Here is a 21379-nt window from a genome sequence, read left to right as displayed (position 1 = left end):
CTTGCGATTGTTGGGGGGGAAGTCTAAGTACAGCAGACTTCTGTGCAAAGCGCCATTCAATTTAAGTACACGCTTAATGGTCCCATGAAAAACTGTGAAAACCGGACGTTTTCATGAATGTATAAACCCCCCCGGACGCTCCGGACAGGACATAAAAAGAGGACATGTCCGGGCAAAAGAGGACGTCTGGTCACCCTAAGTTAAGGCCTTGGTTTCATGTTGTTTGACTGTAGTGGTTCAGATTATGTAATAGCTTCTTGTCCGTTCACAAAATGGCCAAATCGGCGCCATATTGTCTGCACAGGGTCGCTTTACAACAATGTCAGTTTTTACAGCTTGGGGCCGAGACATGTTTTGTTATTACTAACCTAAAAAGCCGCTTGTTGATCGTTATCAGCTGCCTGTAACGGTCCGTCCACCTGTCGGTCTGAAACAACGCCGCCGCCATTACTCTGTTGCAACGGTCGGTTCATAGGACGAGCCGTTAAAGAAACGATGACCGGAACAGTAAATAAACGGTAACCGCCGACTTGATCTACAGTCAGCATGAAAAAGTCCCCATTCATTTAATAAATGCAACATATCCACCATGTGTTAGCTAGTACTAACCAAAGCCGGTATTCAGGTTAAGGATTGCTTACAAACGTCTCTACGTCCACCTTTTGGAATGAAACAGCGCCGCCGCCATTACTCTGTGACAACCGACGGTCGGTTCATAAAATGGGCCGTTTAAGAAGAAAAAGGACTAATATCCAAACGACTAGCGTTAATACACTCTACGAAAACGAATATAATTCAACGGTAACAGCCGACTTAATCTCAGTCAGTAGACGGAAATCCCCATTCATTAAATGGTTCAATAGGCATCAAATCAACCATTAATTCGCTAGTATGACCGAAACTAACCATAGCTGTCCGATATTCAGGTTACAGATGATAATTCAGGTAACATCTCTTTGTTGTGACTGTAAAACGTTTCTTCGCCCACCTTTTGGCCCGAAACAGCACCGCCGCCATTACTGTTACCACTGTCGGTTCATACGATGGGCCGTTAAAGAAACAGGCTGATACTCAAAACAGCCGTCACTACGGTTTATGAAACTGTTATGGTTACAACCGACTTTATCTAGTCAGCTGGGAAAACACAGTATTCAATGTAACAGGGGACATATCAACGGTTAATTAGCTTCTACGACCGATACTAACCTAAGCTCGTCCGATATTCAAGTTAATGTTAGCTTGTAAAGACGGCTATAAAAACGTCTCCACTCCCGTACTAACGCAAGTGAAGGTGGACTCAACTATGATGCTTATCACAATGATATGATGAATTCATACGACATTAATGTATGACGGTTTTCAACAGTTTATATCGATAGCTAGTTTTCACCAGAATTTTAAAGTATACTGCCCCAATAGCTAGCTCGTTAGCACTGCTGTCGACCAGCTAACAATCAATCGGATTTATATGACCGTACGTAACAAATTATGGACTAGTTCATTATAAGCCGGCTTTATTTTAGAAGGGGTAACTGAAGATCGGCGATATTTTATTTCTTAATAAGCTAGCATTACACTACATGCGACTAATTATTAAGAAGGATGTGTTCACGTTGGGGGCGGTTTCGTAGGGGTTTCGTAATTCCGCACCGGGACGTGAGCTAGCAGGTTTTACTACGGGACAGCCTCCTGCTTCGGTCGTCCAATGGATCCTTCCCGGCTAGAGAGGACGTCACAAGGAAAATGTGCTTCGGGAGGAAGCTAATGTTCGGCATCTGTTTCTACAGTGGAACCGGCGAGGTGAGTCACCATCGATATATCTGCTATGCATGTACACAACTAAAGCATATATTTAACCGAAGCTTTCTCCTGTTAAAGCAGTTTATGCACGGGTTTTGTGCCCAGGGTTGTGTTGTTACAGCGTTTATTGTCCTGTGTTGTTGTAAATCCAGCCTTTTGTAGGGTCAAAAAAAACAAAGAGCAGCACATAGGCGATACAAAAGCAGATTGGATCATTTTACTTCCTAATAATGATGGCAATTTACTTCAATTTATTGATTTCAGGTGCTATAATAACGTGCCTATGCAGGGATAATCAGCTATTATTACATTCATTCTCTTGAACAGCTGTTTGATTGTGTGACTTTTGGCGTCTTGCTTCAAAACGTAAATATTATAAAGGCAGGCTGCAGCTCGTGCACCGTGTGATCTATTTACCGAGACTATAGAAACAGACATGCCGGTCGACATGGCAGTTACTGTACACCGTATGGTGGATTGCATTTGTTTGGTATTTCTGTAAGACAAGTAGCAGGATCTTATGTTAAAGCTCAAGTTTCCTTGTCAGTGAAAGTTGATTTCACTGGTGGAGGTTCGCGGCAAAAAAATAGACAACGCGAGATTTCATTTTCTTTACATTGAGGAGGAAGGGGTGGAGAAACAGCAGCGTGGTTCCTCCAAGTCCCGGCTACAGATCACGGTTTTAGTACACACATGGCAAGGAAACGGGCAGATATAACCAAACCACTCAAATGTGATATTTGACAGAAATCTCCCAGTCTTTGTCCTCCACAATCAGACAAAAGGGGATTAAAAGAACCCACCACCCCTCTGTCCAAGTCAGACCCCCCACCCTACCCCTGCAAGTCAGTCATGGTGCAGGGGGGTAAACACTGGCTTTGGTAATACTGACAGGCAGCCATGTTTTACTAATGAATAACAATGTGGAGGTGGTCTTTTGTAGTGTGGTTTGCATCACAGAAAAACTCAACTGTAGATCAATGCAGGTCTGTGGGTGTTATAGGATATAGATTCACAGAGATCATTGTTTGAGGTGCTTTGCTTGAGTATTTCCATGTCCTGCTACTTTATATTTCTACTCACTGAGGTATTGCTACATTTACAAAAGGGAAACATCTGAATATTCTTCCAAACCCTGCAAATAAATATTACTAATGACAACACTAGAGGTAAACAAAGTATTGCATTTGTAAAGTAAACGCACACATTGTACCCTCTTTCATCGCTTCATGCATCCACAATCTTTGCATGTACGCAATCATAGCTTCAGTAAACATTTACATGCAATGGAAAACAATTATCTACACACAAATTCATGATGTACACCGAAAAAAACAAGAATATATACGTGTAAAAAGTCTCACAATGGATGGATGTAAAGGGACTGACTTTCCTAAAGGATGCAGTGTGCAATAGAAATGGCAGGAAGTGGTTATAGGTAAAACCAAATTGGGATTTAATAATAGTCATCAGGATAAAATTGCCAAAGCTCCTAGCTGCTGAAGTACAACATTTAAGTATAACTATAAAATAAATCAATGTCATCAGCACTTCCAATCATTAACCGGACCTTTCTCTTCTCAGAGAGCTGCGAGATGGCAAGTTCAGCGCTTGTGACTCCGGAGATGAACAAAGATAAAAGCAGCCGCCTGTATGTGGTGGTCTGGATTAACAACCTGCTGAAGACCCGGTTCAAAGATGTGCGGCAGATGGGTTCAGGTGATTCATCCGTCTGAACAGATATATATTTACCTTTGCTCACAGAGCTCTGCACATCTCCTCACTGAGATAAATAGTGTTACCGACAGCTCTCTCTAACCCGTCTGTGTGTTTCCTGCAGGCGCGTGCCACTGTCAGATGATGGACCTGGTCGTCCCCGGCTCTGTGGACATGACCCAGGTGAAGTTTCATGTGCAAAGTGACGACGACTGTAATCACAACTTCGCTCTCCTCGCCAAGGCTTTCGAAAGGAGCAACATCGCTAAGGTACGCAATGTTTCTTTAATAGACTCTCAGTCCAGTTTGTTTAGACGTCCTGATGGTTGATTTCATACCTTTTGAACACACAATCTAGCTGTTTCACCCGGCTTCTAGCCTTTTGTTTATTTATCTTACTCTATCTTATTGAAGGCACAAAATGCTGAAACCATATCAGACTCAACCCAACAAAAACAAGGAAAGTGTGCACCTAAAAGTGGGCTACTTCTCTCATTTGGTTTGTCTACAAAAGGCCAGACACTGAAAACCAGAAAACCTTTTCCTGCCCAGTTAGCTCCACACTGGTCCCCAGAACAGGAACTTTTTTATGGATATATGGTGTGTTATTAACGTGCACAGCAAAATCATTTTAGGTTGCAACGCATTAACACAATGTTTTGTCATTTCTGTAAAAACTGCATTTATGTTTAATTCAGGTTAAAGGATGAATAAAGTGATCCACGGAGAAGCTGTGCACTCCCCCAGATAACAATTAAAACAATACTTAGTCGCTCTCATTTAACTCTCTGCTACGTATGCTTCCCGAAACTCTTCATCCTTGATGTTCAAGAAAGTTATTTTAATTCCTAAATCTCATCTTTTTGTTTTGGTTTAGACGATTCCAGCCGTGGAGCTCATACAAGGCGACTCTCAAATCAACTTTGAGTTCATCAAGTGGTTCAAAGCTTTCTACCTGGCCAATCCGAAGAGGCAAGGGTACGACCCTGTGAGAGCTCGGGGGGGCAAGAACATCGGGCCCACTCTGGCAACCGCTAACCTGGTTATAGGTAACTCTTCCTTTCACTGTGATACCCACCATAAACACCTCAGAGTTGAACTGATGCAGCAGCTATTTCCTTGAATCTAAGGTCGAACCTGCACTTTTCCTCACGTTGCTTTGGATTAAAGAGTCAGATAAATTCAATGTAATGATTATAAAATAACGCAGCACATTAACAGGAAGGTTTCTCTCTTGTTTTGTCAGAGGAGACCAAAACCACCCCCACTAAAGATTGCCTCTTCACGGACAAGTGGAAGTATATTTACGGCTGGGTAGACCGGAGTCCCCTCGGAGATCATTACACCTACTGCCGCTCCTGCAACCGAAGCCTGAAGACATTAAAGAAAGGCCTTCTTGAACTGCGGCGACATGCGGGCACAAACAAGCACAGGAGATGGTCTCAAATCTGCCGGAGGACCGTGCAGCAGAGCCAGCCGTCCGGGCCGCTGCCGTGTAGCGACGCAGCCGTCCGCTTCATCAACAAGCAGTGCCACACCGGCCCGGCTAAAGCCGAACCCAAGGCTCGACACTTGGCACGCTGCCGGCTGGGCTCCGAGTATCCCAAAGATATCACCGCAGCCTGCCAGCACACGCCTTACTGTCTGTACGTCTTCGGAGGGGAACCGCTGGGGAAGGACGACACCGTCAGCGTGGTCCTCGTTGGCTTTTTTGACGTCGACGCCTCTGGGTACTGCTTCCAGTTTGTGGACGCTCTCCAGTCCGAGGACAGCGCCGGAGAGAAAACAGCCGCAGCGGTGGTGGAGACGGTGAAGAAGTTTGGGTTGCACACAGATAATCTCGTCGCTGTTTATTCTGATGATGATGATGGCGCGGCTTTGGGGCAGATCTGCACACAACTCAGGGAACTCAACCCCAACATAGTCGCCATAGGAGGGCTGTACGCCGTCGCCGATGCTGCCTGCCGTGCCGGTATCAAGGGGCTCTCCAATCAGGTCCAAGAGATGATGGTGTACATGCACAGCCACCACTCCTCCTGCTCTAAGAAGAGCGACGTGCTCTCGGCTGTTTTCGGCCGTGCAGACGATCCATTTGATCTCCACACCGGCTGCCTGAAGTTCTACCTGTTGGTCACTCAAGTCTTGGAAGTTTGGACAGATCTCATCACGTACTTTAAGTCTTGTGACAGCGAGGGTGAGAAAGCCAAGTCCGTCTGCTCCCAGCTGCAGGATCCTAAAGTCAGAGCCACGTTTATGTTCCTGCAGCAGGCCCTAAAGCCTCTGCACAGTTTCCAGTGTCTCCTGCAGCCGGAGGGGGAAGCCAACATGCTGCTCGTCCTGGAGGAGGCCAGTGATCTGCTGAGAACCTACACCTCCTACTTCCTCAATCCCGAAGCTGCTGATCGCTTCCTCAAGGAAAAGGATGCTCAAATCCTCAAGGACAAGAGTTTCCACCTGTCCAGTCCGGAGCTCAATCTGGGAGGGAAAGCAGTGGGACACTTCCTGAAGGAGTGTGAGGCCGCAGAGGCTCGGCTGCTGCTAGAGGAGGAGGCGCTGTCTTTCTACGCCGCACTCACAGGTACGGATCAGATGATTTCTGATGTTACTGCACATCGCTATTAAATAATAATAATAATGCATGTTATTTATAGAGCGCTTTTCAGGGACTCAAAGACAGGCAACATGTTAAAATATATAAAACACATTTACTGGAACATTTCTATTACTGAAAGATAACTATAATAATACATCTGAATATCCTCCCATGATAGAAAAGCATTACAAAAACAACTTGTCTTTTATTTCATCTTAAAAATGTCTACATAATATGGCATATAAGGCCTCTGTAGGTTTGGGGTTTCATCTTTACTATGAATTCATTATCTTATATTTAGTCAAATCACCCTCATATCTATCATAGCTACACACATAAAATAGTGCAAGATCAAAATAATGCTGGCTTTATAATGAAAGGAAAACTTTATGTATTTATTCTTTATTTTAATATTTATTAATTCAATATCATTCATAACTTTCTTCTTCTTTTTTACTCAAAAGAATGTCCACTAATAAAAATCTGGTTTAATTATCAAATGTTAACATTAAACGCGTATAGCGCTTTATGAAATACACAGACAGTTTAACACAAGTTCAAGCCTTTCAATATGTGGATGATTTTCAGGTCAGCATCGTTTGACTCAGAGTTGTGACATTGTACAGCTTTATTGGCAAAGCACTTTCAAACCTCCACAGCAAAGTGCTGTACAGAGAAAAATACACAAATCACAGAGCATACAATAAGTAAAAATAGAAATAAAAAGGTAAAAATATCAAGAATGAAACAGTAACAGCTAACCCTAACCCTATAGCAAAAACAATACACCATAAAAGCAAAAATCTACAAAGTGTTGAAGGCTAAGGAGAGACCGTGGGTTTTAAGGAGTGATTTACAAAGGTAGAGCCTGTCTTACTTTACATTATAAACGTTCCTGTTGTGTTTACTCGCAGGTTGCATTGCAGAGAAGCTTCCTCTCGGGGAGGAGACTCTCCGGATCATCTCTCAGCTGCTGAACCCCGTGAGCAGACAGGGAGCGACGGGGGAATCAGTCGGGGAGCTCGGGACTTCACTGGGAGTCTGCAGCTCCTCCTCTGAGCAGGTGGAGAAGCTCACAGCTGAATTCCTGGAGTACCAGGCGGCTGACGAGGTGGAGAGCTCTGCAGAGGTTTCTCTGGAGGAACACTGGGCCAGCATACTGAAGGGCAGCAAGCCGGAATCAGTGTTCAGGAAGCTGGTTCTGACCCTGCTGGCTCTGCCCTGTCCGCCTCTGGATGCTCAGCAGGTTTTTACCCAGGTCAGTAAACCGAGGAGCCGATTCAAAGTAAAGCTTTACTCTGTTTTTGCATGCTTATTCATTATGTTTAAAGTAGGGCTCTAACCCTCAACATGTACTTGCTGTTATTAAAAACACGGAGTAAACTTAATTCCAAATGAACAAAAAAGATTTATCAAATTAAAAATCTTTCATATTTAAAATGTGTTTGAAGAACTTTGTGTGATTCTGATTGTTTATTTGAATTGACGTTGTGCTGTCTCAGGCCCTGGGAACTGAAGAGGCCACTCTGTTCTCTGAGAGTGAAGCTTTGACAGAGAGTGATTCTGAGCTCACCTCCGACAACGCTTACTCCGACAACAACCGCTGCGGAGAGCCCCACACCCAGACTGAAGGTAAGGCGAGGAATCACACAGTCCAGTTAGAAAAATACTAAGCATCTAGTTTGATAAATAAACTACGTTGGTATAGAGATAATGATTCATTTGATGCACATGTTTAAGCAGGAGTGTTTAGGCTATGTGTTTATGATATGAAAATGCTAGAAGAATTTCTGAAAATCTCAGAATTCTTCCTTCAGGAAATCGAAACATTCTAAAACATTTTCTTTAAAAAGTCTCAGAGTTCTGACTTGATGAATCTGAAAATGAATCAAAATGTAGACTTTCTTTCTGTTAATATCAAAATTCTCCCTTTTTTTTGGAACTTCACACATTGGCCCAACATTCTCTGAAAATATAAAAATCAGGAAAACTTTTTCTTAATATTTTACTTCAAAAATGTTTTCTTTTTTGGGAAATTCTGAAAATCTCCTTGTTTTTGTAAATACAAAGATTCTGTATTCTTTCTGGAAGACGTAATGCCCTCGTGTTATTCACACCTTCCTCTTATTTTTCTAGGACTGAATGGCCTCAAAGTAAGGCAATGTGAAGTCCGCCTCACAAAGATAAATGGTACGTAGAATGTTGGCATTTATTTTGTATCAGATCATGATTTCCAGTGATCATGTTTCTGGTGATTAAACACTGAAACATGCTTTATGATTTCTTCAACAGGCAATGCTTGTAAACCTGGAGAGAATGGAGACTCTTGCAAAGAGGTAAGAAGAAATGTTGGAAAAAAGGCTCATTTATTATTTGAACAGGAGAACTGTCAGCTCTTGATTTCCGTACATTGACCACTTTAATCTAAGAGAATGTTCAACTTATTTGTGTGTACATTTCTTCCACTACATTTACAGCATTCATTTCAGAGGACATTAAAAAGAAATCCTCAGAGATTTGGGATTTTCCCCTAAAATATTCACCACTTTTTCCTGTAAATTTCAGATTTGACCCCCGTACATTACTACCATATTAATCTCAGAGATGTTTCTAGTTTTTTCCGGTACATTTGTAATTTTTCTACTATTTATTTACCTCTTTTATCTCAGAAAATGTTTGCGTTTTCTTTCTAATAAATCTGTGTTTTGTCCTGTACATTAACCACTTTGATATCAGAGAATCTTCTAGTTTTATGCTGGATTTTCGCATCTCCTTTGTTTTTTCCTCTGATCTACTGACATTATTCTCCCTTCACTAACCTCCTTATTCTCATCGATACTGCCAGCATTACCTCTTGAACGATGAGGTTCAGTTTTCCCCTCTATGAAGGTGTGTGTGTGTGTGTTATGATATTGTGTAATGGGAGTGTGTTGTCTCTCAGATGCCCACTAGGGGAGGTTATGGCTGGGAGTGCAGCTTGCGGCAGAAGCCTCAGGCCCGCGAAGTGTTTCAGGCTGGTGCTAGCACCCGGTCCGCCCCCGACCCTGTTGATAAGGACAGCAGAAAGGGTCCGGAGTCCCAGGATGAGGGGGTAGGTGTACTCAAGTATACGACCAGAATACCCCTGGGCCATGACTGATCTCTCTGATCTCTGAAGCACTACAGAATAATTAGCAAAAAGAAAAACACACACATCTATCTGATAGCCTAACAGAGCCCTGCAGGGATGACACATTTCTGTAGGCAAATCCAGAAGTCAGCATCTCCCTGCGTCCCTCCACAACGAGCCAATGGGTTTACATTGGATTTTCATTATTGCATAAAATGATGTAAAATGTTTCACGTTTTCCTCAAAATTCTCAACATTTTTTCGGGAAATCTCAGAATTCTGACTTTGTATTCTGAAGTTCAGAAAAAAAATCAGTTCTGACTTTTTTCTTCGTAAAAACAAAAAGTAAACCTGTTTTCTGAAACACACCAGAAACCTTATCATCAGTATGCCAACCCCAATATTTAACAGTCAATTCAGAGTGGTTCATCTCAAAACCTCAGGAAATAGATTCCATTGTTTGGTTTTTATTGGGGTTTTTTTCCAGCTCGATTAGTCCTTCTATTATCCTGCGTTTATCAAAGTGAATTGTTCCATCTGAACAAAGAGAGCTCTCCTGACGCCTAATATCAAACACAAGGATTTTTGGGACTGGTCTGGCATTTTTTCTAACGAACCAACATCAGTTATGGCTTTTGTTTATGAAGTATCCTCCCCTAAACTACTTCTTGAATCTTTGACTGAAATGTTTGACCCTTATTTTATTGTGTTAAAGCCTCGGGTAGAAGATTCATCGCCGTCCAGTAAAACCACCCCAAGAGCACGGCGGAAACACGCCTACACGGTAATGGAACTGGACTCAATCATGCCATTCACATTCTGTTCATTTGGAGAGAAGTTGTTGATAATAATCCATGTTTTTTCTGCAGGATGGGAAGGGGTTCCTGAGCGGGGAGCTGATCTGGGGGAAAGTGAAGGGTTTCTCCTGGTGGCCCGGGATGGTGATGCCCTGGAAAACCAAGTCCTCTCCTCCTGGGATGAGGAGGGTGGAGTGGTTCGGAGACGGGATGTTCTCAGAGGTCAGAGGAACTATTGACTTTTCTGTTATTCTGTAAAGGTCTTTTTCCTGGTTATTTATCAGATTTGGAGCTATAAGCCATCAAGAACCCTCAGGTCTTCTGGCACTAGGCAGACGTGCTGATGAGGCTTGTTTTATTCAGTCCTTTTTTTCACCATTTCTGGTGTATTCTCCCTTTCTTGTGTGTCACGTTTTGTTTGACTTCTAGTCGTTACTCCCCTATTCATTCCAGAGTAAAATTACTGTGAATTGTTCAACAAATAGTGAATTTTGGGGGGTTGATTCCAACTTGCTATCGGGAGTTCTAGCTCATGCAGCCATCTTGTCGTCTTGCTCCACCGGAAGTCCTATTCAGTCCTTTTTTAAGTTTTGGGTTTGCATGATGTGTTGAATTGCATTTTTACATCGTCTTTGCTTCCAGATCTACACCGAGGGTCTCATGGTGTTCAGTGCCTTCAAAAAGTGCTTCTGCAAAAATTCCTACACCAGCCTGCCCGTCTACAAGGAAGCCATCTACCAGATCATCGAGGTAAAGACTCTGAAACTAAAACACTTTCTCTCTGGAGGGGTTCTGATGCAATACCATTCTGCTTTTCCCTTGTTTCACCTGTTTGAAACCTCTTTAACTGTGTTGTGTTGACTCTGTTGTGCAGCTGGCCGGTGAGCGATGTGGGAAGTCTTTTTCCGAGGCGGGAGGAACCAAAGAGAAGGAGCTGAAGCTGATGCTGGACTGGGCTTCTGAGGGGTTCCTGCCCTCCGGACCGGAAGGACTCCTACCTCCTGGTGTGTGCACTTTCATCAACTCTTATTTTTTCTACCTAAAAATGAAGCTGTTATGTTTGTCTCGCTCTGTTGGTCTTTACATATCTCTCCTTATTTCCTGTCTTCCAGATGCTGCTGCTCATCAGGAGTCTTCTGACTCGGCCCTGTCTGACTACCAGCCTCCAACGAAGAGGAAATATGTGTTTAAAAACAAAGCAGTTGCAACCACCGTCATCTACAACCGAGGTGCAAAACATTCCACATTTAGTCCACAGACATGTCTTAAACTCACCAGATTTAGGATCTCATGTGTGATTTGATTTCTACTTCACAGAATTGATAAGCGAAAGGGTCAAAGAGAAGGGCAAAAAGATTGAAGGTAAGTTGTGTGTGAGTGTGTTGAAGACGTGTGATGTTAGACAAACAAACAATCCTTAATTTAATTGTTTGTTGTTTCAGATTTTTGTTTGTCTTGTGGATCCACTGAGATTGAGGTGCAGCACCCGTTGTTCGAGGGGGGTCTTTGTCTGAAATGCAAGGTAATTTAACAACCACTGCATCTCTTTTCTGCTGTATTTGTATTTGCATCCCTTCATCCCAGCCCAGTTTGTGAATGTCTAACCTTCCATCTGAATCACAGCTGCTTTTAACATCCCGCCCGCTGCACACCTCCCTGTCTGTCTGCAGGAGAACTTCACTGAGACGCTGTTTCGCTACGATGAAGACGGATACCAGTCGTACTGCACCGTGTGCTGCGGCGGGCAGCAGGTCATTCTGTGCGGCAACGCCAGCTGCTGCAGGTAAACAGCACCTTTGATTCCTAATCATGTGACCTAAAGTGCATTGATTTGACCCTCTTATCCCTGAGCAGTGTACGTTCTTCTTTCTGTCACATAACTCCTCACAATCGGGGCGAGACGTCTTTAATTATGTTTTGCAAAAGCTGCAGTACAACACAACTATATTTTCCTAAATAATACGAATAATGCACGTTGATTTATTTGACAAAATTGGAATAAAATGGGCATCTTTGACTAGAAAGTTGTAACCAATATTTGGGGGAAAATTGTGTGCCCATTTTAGACAAATTCAAGACCGTTGCACGCCCTACAGTCTCTATAAAACTTTCTTATTAAGCCTAGATTTCTGCAAAAGGGCATCATTGAAAGTATGCTGAATGATCTATTAGCTGCTCCTGTTGGCAGTATTTTCATAGATCTTCAGAGATGGAACAGGAACGCTTTGATACTGAAGGAAACCTTTAAACATCATGATACTCTGTCAACTTCTGCAGTTGTAAGAGCGTTTGAATATGATTTATAAGTGGGGTTAGGGATGTTTTCGGTTCATGAATACAGACATTTTAACGTGGTTTTCAAAAATAAGTCACACTGAGGATACAGGACTCTCATAAGGAGCTCAATAGTCAACGTCATGGGCAGAAATGAGAGGCTACGGACCATAAAGTAGCTGTGGAAGTTCTCCTCACCTAAAAGAAAGAAGATCTAACTGCTCTGCCTTAGTGTCTGCCCTCACCACATCCTCTCTGTCTCTCCCAGGTGTTTCTGTAAAGACTGTCTGGAGATCCTGGTGGGTAAGGGAACCTTCGACACCCTGAAGGATGTGAACCCGTGGAGCTGCTTCATTTGTAAACCCTCTCAGTGCGACGGGAACCTGAAGCTGAGGCCGGACTGGAGCTTCAAGGTCCAGGACTTCTTCGCCAACAACAGCGCCATGGCCTTCGTACGTTACACAGCTAGTTCAAGTTCCCTTTTCTCAAGTTAAAACCCCTCAGAGTTTGTGTTACTCAGAGTTGTTTAAGATTTGTTTAATAATGTTGTCCTTGGAAATGAAAAACGAACATTTGAATTCAACATAGATTTTGTTTAGCTCTTTTTTAGCATGGTCTGTTCCTCGTGTTTAAGCCTGTTCTTCTGCATGGTGTCCGATATTTATTTGGCTGAAATGACACTATGCTACTCCTCTGATATTATATTATTAGTGTCTGCTGCATAGAATTGTTTCAGACTTGTGTGATCTAAACATTTCTCGATAAAAGACAGGTGTAGTCTTTCCCAAAATGTAAATATACTGCATTAATACAAATGTGTTGTTCTAGAGCTTTCAAACACACACGTTGGTTCTTGTTCCTCTTGTTGTATTTGCTGTTTTATGAGGGACTGATGCTGCTGTGCTGAAAGTTGTTCACATGTTGTTTCCTTACAGGAGCCTCACAGAATTTACCCCTCCATCCCTGCTGACCAGCGCCGACCAATCAGAGTGCTCTCTCTTTTTGACGGCATTGCAACAGGTTGGTTATCATCTTATTCAGAGGGGTTTAACCATACATACTGGGAGCTCCTGTCAGTTACCTGAATCCTAATCCCACTTTGAATTGAGTTTACGGTTCGTATAACGTGTGTATTCCTCACTGCAGGCTACCTGGTGCTGAAAGACCTGGGCTTTAAGATCGACCGCTACATCGCCTCAGAGATCTGTGATGACTCCATCGCTGTGGGGCTCATAAAGCACAAGGGAAAGATCGAATACGTCAACGATGTTCGCACCATCACGAGGAAACACGTGAGTACTATCGCGAAGAAACTAATATCTAGGATAAAGTGATGGTTTTGAAGAAGTAGTCGGAAATTCCAAAAAGTCGACATTTGGAAAAGAAGTTTGAAAAGAAAATCAAAAGGAAAATAATTGGGAGAAAAAAAGTGTGAGTTTTTAAAAGAAGATGATGAGGGCCACATGTAGTCTGTGTGTCTGCAGTGAAGGTTGTCCTGACAGACAGTTGGTAAGAATCAAAGGTTCCCATGAGATTCCATAGAGAATGTATTCAATAATAAATACAAGAACTATTTCTTAAAATGTAACTTAACTCCAATCACCGCTGCTGTTTATCTGTGTGTGTAGGAACACAGGAAGAGGCTAAAAGGGTGTGTGTGTTTGTGTGTGTTTCAGCTGGCAGAGTGGGGTCCGTTTGATCTTCTGATTGGAGGCAGTCCGTGCAACGACCTCTCCATGGTCAACCCTCTGAGAAAAGGATTGTTTGGTACGACGATTCCAGTGTTTTATTGAAGACTTTTAGATAGCAGTGCATGCTGAAAGGAACAAGGTGTTTCTTATAAATTACTCAAGGAGAAATATAAAAAATATGGCCTTTTAGGGGATTTGTGAGCGATAAAATAAGCAATTAGTGCCGGATAGGATTATTATTCCCAGAAGAAAATGTATCGAGTTCAGAGATTTAGTTGGTAGACGTAAGAGAATAAACGACGTACAACATTTGACAATAAAAACCCTTTAATATTCTGTTATTGAATACATGATGTGTGAAAAAAGGAACATTTGTGAGACCTCCAAAATGTAATTGGATTGTTGTTTTCTTCTAAATAATTCCAATTCAAGGAAGGTTCTTTCAAATCTGCAGAGTTATTATAATATGGGGATTCTCGGCTGAAATCAGGAGTATTTCCCCATTGAAATTTATTTTATTGTACATTTTTGAGAGAATTTCTTCAAATGTGATCTCGGAAACGATCTTTTTTTTATTATCTGAATATCACCGGCATTGAGACTGGCCTTTATACACCACCAGAGGTTTGAGCGTCCTCTGCACACAGTACTTTCTCTTTACTAACGGTGTTCCTCTCTCCCCCACCCCCTGTGGTGCAGAGGGAACTGGACGTCTCTTCTTCGAGTTTTACCGCCTGCTGACGCTCCTGAAGCCGAAGGAGGGCGACAACCGCCCGTTCTTCTGGCTGTTTGAGAACGTGGTGTTCATGAATCGCCACGATAAATCTGACATCTGCAGATTCCTCGAGGTGATTATTTTATCTATTCACCTGTGGAAGGATCCTCTCACCTCAATGGCAGAGTTGTTAAGCTTTACCTCTCCTTTATTATTGTATTTTTTCAGTCCAATCCGATCCTCATCGACGCAGTGAAGGTCAGCCCTGCTCACAGAGCGCGATACTTCTGGGGAAACCTCCCCGGCATGCACAGGTACATACCTCAGTCTTACTCCCTTTCTGCTAAAATATGCTCCTTAAAAACATTGCTTTAGTTTGAATGCCTGTCTGTGTTTCCTCTTTAGACCTCTCGCCACAGCTGTGGATGATAAAGTCGGCCTGCAGGACTGTCTGGAAGTCGGACGCATGGCAATGGTAGGAGCTTAAAGTTTCTTGTGTGAGAAACATGATAAGATAATGTAGATATAATAGGTAACATTTCTGCATAAAAATGTCATATTCTGCTCATTGTCTCATATCTCCTTTAGTACACGCCCTAAACTGACTTTATCCAGTTCTAAGCCACATTTTCACCATACGCTTTAAACATCTTGTGCTTTTTAACTTTATATTTTAACCATATGAAGGATTTTGTTCATGAGACTGGATCTGAAGTTATCAGAGAAACAGGCTGAGCTAACGTTAGCCTTTAGCTTGTAGCCCCTTCATCCTAGGTCCACCAAACTGAATGAGAGAAACATACAGTTTTATCATGAAACTGCTTAATTGAGCTCTTTTTTCCAGTGAACTCATCATGTTAGCTTGGTTTGAAAAGAGGAGATCCCAGTGGATATTGGGCTGCTGGTAAAATCTTCCTGAACATCTGGAAAACGAAGTTATCAGAGAAACAGGCTAAGCTAACTTTAGCTTGTAGCCCCTTTAGCCTATGTGCACCAAACTCCATTAAATAAACAGATTATGAAACTTTAGTGTTTGTATCAGTTTAACCCATCATGCCTGTTAGTTTTGTAAAAGAGGAGACCTCTGTAGATAATTTGGCTGCTGTTAAAATACTCCTGAACGTCTGGAAAAGTAAGTTATCAGAGACACAGGCTGAGCTAACGTTAGCCCTTTAGCTTGTAGCCCCTTCATCCTATATCCACCAAACTGAATGAGAGAAACATAGACCCTTACCTCAAAATGTGTTAATTCTGCGTTTCTATCATATTTTCCTATCAAGTTTGCTAGTTTTTTGTAAAAGAGGAGATTCTAATTCAGCTGCTGCTAAAATCTTCATGAATGTCTGGAAAAGGAAGTAATCAGAGAAACAAGCTAAGCTAACGTTAGCAACAGGAACAAACTCAGATATTTAACTTCAAAATGGAACTTTATCCACTGTTTGTGATGCTTTAAACCAGAGGAGAGGAGAAGAGCTATAAGGAAATAGTGTGTGTTTAAACGTCCTTCTCTGTGGTATTAAAGAAGTCTGAGCCCTGATTCTGATTGTCCTCCCTCCTGCAGTTTGAGAAGGTCCGCACCATCACAACAAAGTCCAACTCCATCCGGCAGGGGAAGATGGGCCCGCTTCCCGTCACCATGAACGGCAAAGAGGATTACCTGTGGTGCACGGAAATGGAACAGTAAGAGCAACTTCCATTTAACATGCTGCTTAAAATGCTTCAAGAAAAAAAAACAGAATTCAGAAAGTCTCATCATTAGTTCTAATCTGCCTAGCAACTAAAGGTATTAAATACATGTAGTGGAGTAGAAGTACAAAGTAGCATGAAATGAAAATACTAAAGTATAAGTACCTGAAAATTGTACTTAAGTAAATGTACTTAGTTACTTTACACCACTGCTGATGTATTTTATGTGGCAGAACAAACCCACAGACCTTATTCAGGCTAACAACCAAAAACTCATTCAGGAAACCATTGACTTCCAGACCAGGAGACAGGAAGTGCTCAAATGCTGACTCATTTACAAGTGAAGGACTCATTCCTGCTACCACTCACTCAGCCTCTATTTGTACATTTTGTTCTTCCAGGATCTTTGGCTTCCCCAAACACTACACAGATGTGAACAACATGGGCCGGGCTCAGAGGCAGCGGGTGCTCGGGCGATCCTGGAGCGTCCCGGTGATCCGCCACCTGTTCGCCCCGCTGAAGGACTACTTTGAATGTGAACAACAACTGTGAACACACCAGCAGCAGAAGCACATCCTACCTTACACTGCAACGAACCACCCGGTATCAACCTATCCTGATTCACTGTTAGACTTTTAGACGTGTTTGCTCATCGGCTCCTTTAAATCCGGTGAGTTTTTATCCTCTCTCACCAGCAGGTTCCGACACTTGGTGCTGTGATCAGACTTTGATCTCCTCCTGAACCACGAGGCGAGACTAACCATGGTTTACCATCTTTCTTTTGGGATAAACTCAGGTTAACCATTGTCACTAAACTGATTAAAAACCCTTTTCCTAACCAATCAGGTGGAAAATGTAGTCATTCCTACAGGAAACAGTCAGTTCTTAACGAGGCAATTAACTTAACATAGAGACATTTTAATTTGCCTTAATTGGATTAAATGAGGAAGAGCTTTACTTCTTTACATTATTGTTGGTTCATCATTGGAAACAGCCTTAGTAATACTTATTAATAGCCTTAATTTCCATAATTGGACATTATTCATAATATTTCTACAAGGGCTGTACCAAATATTTTACATTTCCCCATGAATTATGAATACAATATGATTTGTGCGTTTAAAAAAAGGTTATTTTGCAGCCCTTTAATGAAAGTAGGGCTGTAATGAACAGTTAAAACCTTCAAATCTTTATTCAAAGCTGGATATTTGTCCTTTTAAATGCTGCGAATGTCTATGAATTGTGCTTAGTGTATCTGTGTGGATACAGATACACTACTCTCAGAGTGTCTGTTGACATTCAGCATTTTAAAATCTTTGAATAACATTTTTTTTAAACTTAGTTTGAGACATTTGGTACACCCCTAACTTCTACAGCTTCTTGTAATATATATTTAGTGATTATTGATAACCAGTCTTGTGTAATCGGTTTTACCCCCGTTGATCTCGCTCCGTGCTTCAGGCTCTACCTCAACATCCATCAGTCCAAAACTGCCTTTTTATCCTGAGTTTAATTTATATAATCTTGAAAAACTTCCACACTATCTGTGTTTTTACAGTTACATTTACCCAGACTTTGATCCGAGCATGTTCAAGATTAGCCAATTTGTTTTATGCACATTACATTCCTCTCTGTGGTGCAGCTGTGACTCCCTGATTGCTGCTCATCTTTATTATCCCCTTTATTCTGTAATGATGTCTGCTTTTAATACCAAAAATACCTTCTGTGTAGTCATGGAGAACAAACCGTCGAGTGTTTTTAATATTACTGTAACACGGTGCAGAGGTGGGGGTTTTTAATGTTAGTTTTGCACATTTCTTTCACAACAGTGGACTTTTTAAAATATTCAACAGAGAAAAAATGCTTTTTAAGAAACAACAACACGATTCCACCTCAGGAACAAACCATTTCTGCTGGAAGATACCAAGTAATGGACATTTTTTTATACTTAGTTTAGATTTTTTGCAGCCATGTGTGACAATTGATGTTGTTTTAGATGAAGAGTAAAAAACTGAAAACGAAAAAATAAATCAAAGATGTAACAAAACAAAAGAAATGAAAATGAGGAAAAATAATGAATAAAATCCTTAAATGTAAAAAATATCATTCTTTTTTTAGAAGTAGTGAAACACCAGCAGCTACTGTCATTAATGAAGGTAAATAATCAAAAAAGATAATTGAAATACTAATTAACGCATTTAAATCCAACTTTCAGTATGAAGAGTTGCACCTTTCCAGATAATGACGGTGTGTCATTTTGGACGTCAAATAATGAAAAATATATTGAACTTCCAAAAAATATGGCCCCAATATTCCCAATTCTGATTCAAATAAATCCCCAAAATATTGGTCAGATTATTTGCAGCCAGAACTTCTGCACGGCTGTCGTGATTGTTTGAAACCTTGTTCATACACAGAATGACGATTGAATATTGTTGTAATTAATCAAAAAGTTAACTGGATCCCTGACCCCTTTATTTCCAATTGAGGATTTATTTGTGTATTATTTCAGGGGGTTTTAGACTGAACACTTCAAAAGAAGCGTTGAATGTGAAATTTAAGAGAAGAATTTGGTTAAAAAAACACTGATAGGGTGCAGGAGTGGAAATGCAAGATGTGTATAAGTAACCCTTAAATCATCTACAGTACTGCTCAGCGGTCCCTGATTTAGGGTTGCACGCTCGACTGTGTTTTTATAGTGACACTTTCAGATATCGGTGCTGCCTTCAGGGTGGATCTGTTTCTCATGCAGCCACTGAGGGCTTCCTTTTTAAAGACTTTTTTGTGGAACGTGGGTCCACCGCATGGGGATCAAACCCCAGTATATGGCCGCCTGCTCTACCCACTGAGCTATACGACGGCCCACTGAGGGGTTTTAATCATATTTAAACACTTCTTACCTCATTTCTTTTTGTGCGTCTCTTAATTCCTGATGGTGCTACGCTAACGGTGCTAACACTGCATGTACAGTGTTTTTTTATACCTCCTCTGCCTTTAATGGGCAAAGTGAATGTTCCACTAGGCTGTTGTTCTTCTGTGTTTTTTGTTTCCTGCTCTGTAACTTTTGGTTTTGACTTATTTTAATATTTTTAATGTGACTAATAAACACTTAAATGCAGGATGGATTTCCTGGAGTTTTTGCTCTGCGTGAATGAGGTGTGCTTTGAGGGGTCCAGAAGACCTGACAAAGAGATATACAAGTACAGACCATCTATATATGTTCCAAGTGAGACGTGCTTACTCCCACACTACAGGGCGACACTGCGCTGCAGTAAATCAATGTGTCATCATCTGGGAGACACTGTGTGGATCAGCATCTCCATAACAACTGCATGTGTTTCAGACGGATGCTTATTGCATTTCATTTAATTCTTCATTCAGCAAAAACACAATCATATACAGATATGTGAAAAGGGACACCCTATAACCTACAGCCCTGCGCTTTAAAATACAACCCACTGTAGTTTGCCATATATTGCATACTTGAGTTATTAGCTTTTAAGGTTCTTTGAATATTTAAATTTGGATTGGTGTAAATTATTTTCTTTTTGAATGAAAAGTCATTTCTTTAAAATATGTTTTTATTATCCTTATATTTTTGACCAACTTTTACAACTTATTTTCTTATGTTGTTTATGTTCGCGCCGCCAGGACAATCAAACCCATATCAATGCCGCTTTCCAGACAGTTATTGGTACATAGAAACTCTCTTTGTAGTCATTTGGTCTTTTACTAGTCTTGTTGTGTTAGTTTGTAGTCATTTGCTTTATGTTCTCATCAATGTAGAAATATAATGTTGCATGAGACAGAAATACTCGTGTACAATACAAGGAAGGAGGACAAGCAGATTAATGGGGAATAAAGGCTCAATTATCAGTCAGTAAATACTTATTCTGAGGTGAGATTTACATGGTTTCGGCTCTCTTGTTAATAGTTACATGTCATTGAGGTGGAGAAGTTCACGCTTCATTAAAAAAAGTCACTGCTGAACTGGAGATGTATATTCATGTCTCCCAGGGTTTGAGCCTCCTCTGCATCTGAGAGGCGGTGGGACTCGTGTTCGTTGGTTTTATTTCTAGTTTTGTGGCTCCGGGCACTTCCTGTCCCGCCTGAACAAGTCGCATCACCGCCGCAAAGGAGAGCTGCTTCTCCTCCGTCTCTCCAGATGTTCCTGCAGATGTTTCTCTAGGTTCTGTGGATGTGTCTCCAGATGTTTGTCCTCTGGTCTCCTCCCTGTTCTCAGAGTCTGGGTGTTTCCTCCACTCTCTATATCCCGTCCGGTCAATGGGCTCCACAAACCTGCAGAGACACGAGGAATCATTCACTGCGGTGACAACACATCATCATCAATGTAAAAAAAGCCTGCATCTTTTAGGTTTTTAAAAAATCTGAAAATAGTAAAAAACTACCAGAAATATAAATAAATAAAATCTAAAATAATAACGAAAAGACATGTTTTCAAACGATCAAATTAATTACACGTATTACTATAATTAAAACTAAATAACCTTAAAAAATGTGTAAAGCTGGAAAAATAAACGAGTTAATTATCTGCTAATGATTAATTGTCTTATTGCTTCAGCTGTATTTCTATAAACTGTTTGTGTGGTTTAATATATATCAAATATCATATTTTATAATTAAACTAATTATTTTAAGTGACATTTTTGCAAATCCTGCAAAAAACGAATGCATTGTAGATAACGTATTTTTATCTTTTATATTTGTTATAGTCGTCTTTTCTAGAGTTAGGGTTTTATATTTTGCATTACTTACTACCTTACTACTGCCTTTTATTAATTACATTTCTATATATATTTTAAGCACCAAACACAAAGGCAGAAACCTGACTTTATAAACGAACAGCAGCTGTCAGATATATGCAGAAGAGCAAAAACAGAACTATAAATTATTGACAGTACTTGAGTTAATGCAGGTGTTTCCTCTCAGGTGTTTCCTACCTGTTGTAGAAGAAGATCTTCAGCTCCAGCAGCTTCT

At 41.2% G+C, this 21379-nt stretch overlaps 1 protein-coding gene across 1 annotated transcript; it reads left to right on the top strand.

Annotated features, from left to right (window-relative positions):
- The first annotated feature begins 1701 nt into the window (after positions 1-1701).
- LOC134868322 (DNA (cytosine-5)-methyltransferase 3A-like) lies at positions 1702-19600 on the top strand. Its single transcript, XM_063889373.1, has 27 exons — positions 1702-1800; positions 3385-3519; positions 3641-3786; positions 4394-4565; positions 4763-6094; positions 7024-7367; positions 7612-7741; positions 8246-8299; positions 8402-8445; positions 9051-9200; positions 9934-10002; positions 10088-10237; positions 10658-10765; positions 10890-11019; positions 11128-11244; positions 11333-11377; positions 11458-11537; positions 11686-11798; positions 12558-12741; positions 13225-13309; positions 13436-13581; positions 13966-14056; positions 14680-14828; positions 14924-15009; positions 15101-15170; positions 16257-16375; positions 16783-19600. The coding sequence occupies exons 2-27, from the start codon at positions 3396-3398 to the stop codon at positions 16931-16933; spliced, it is 4389 nt and encodes a 1462-aa protein (XP_063745443.1). The 5' UTR covers positions 1702-1800; positions 3385-3395; the 3' UTR covers positions 16934-19600.
- The last annotated feature ends 1779 nt before the right edge of the window (positions 19601-21379 follow it).

This window comes from Eleginops maclovinus, chromosome 1, assembly GCF_036324505.1.
Source record: "Eleginops maclovinus isolate JMC-PN-2008 ecotype Puerto Natales chromosome 1, JC_Emac_rtc_rv5, whole genome shotgun sequence".
Lineage (NCBI taxonomy): Eukaryota > Metazoa > Chordata > Actinopteri > Perciformes > Eleginopidae > Eleginops > Eleginops maclovinus.
This window is presented reverse-complemented; position numbering and strand designations above follow the sequence as displayed.

Excerpts from the sequence above, each read along its gene's own strand:
- LOC134868322 (XM_063889373.1), top strand. The coding sequence starts at position 3,396 with ATGGCAAGTTCAGCGCTTGTGACTCCGGAGATGAACAAAGATAAAAGC. Across the intron at positions 10,766-10,889 it reads CCATCTACCAGATCATCGAG|CTGGCCGGTGAGCGATGTGG; the intron begins GTAAAGACTCTG and ends TCTGTTGTGCAG. Across the intron at positions 14,829-14,923 it reads ACATCTGCAGATTCCTCGAG|TCCAATCCGATCCTCATCGA; the intron begins GTGATTATTTTA and ends GTATTTTTTCAG.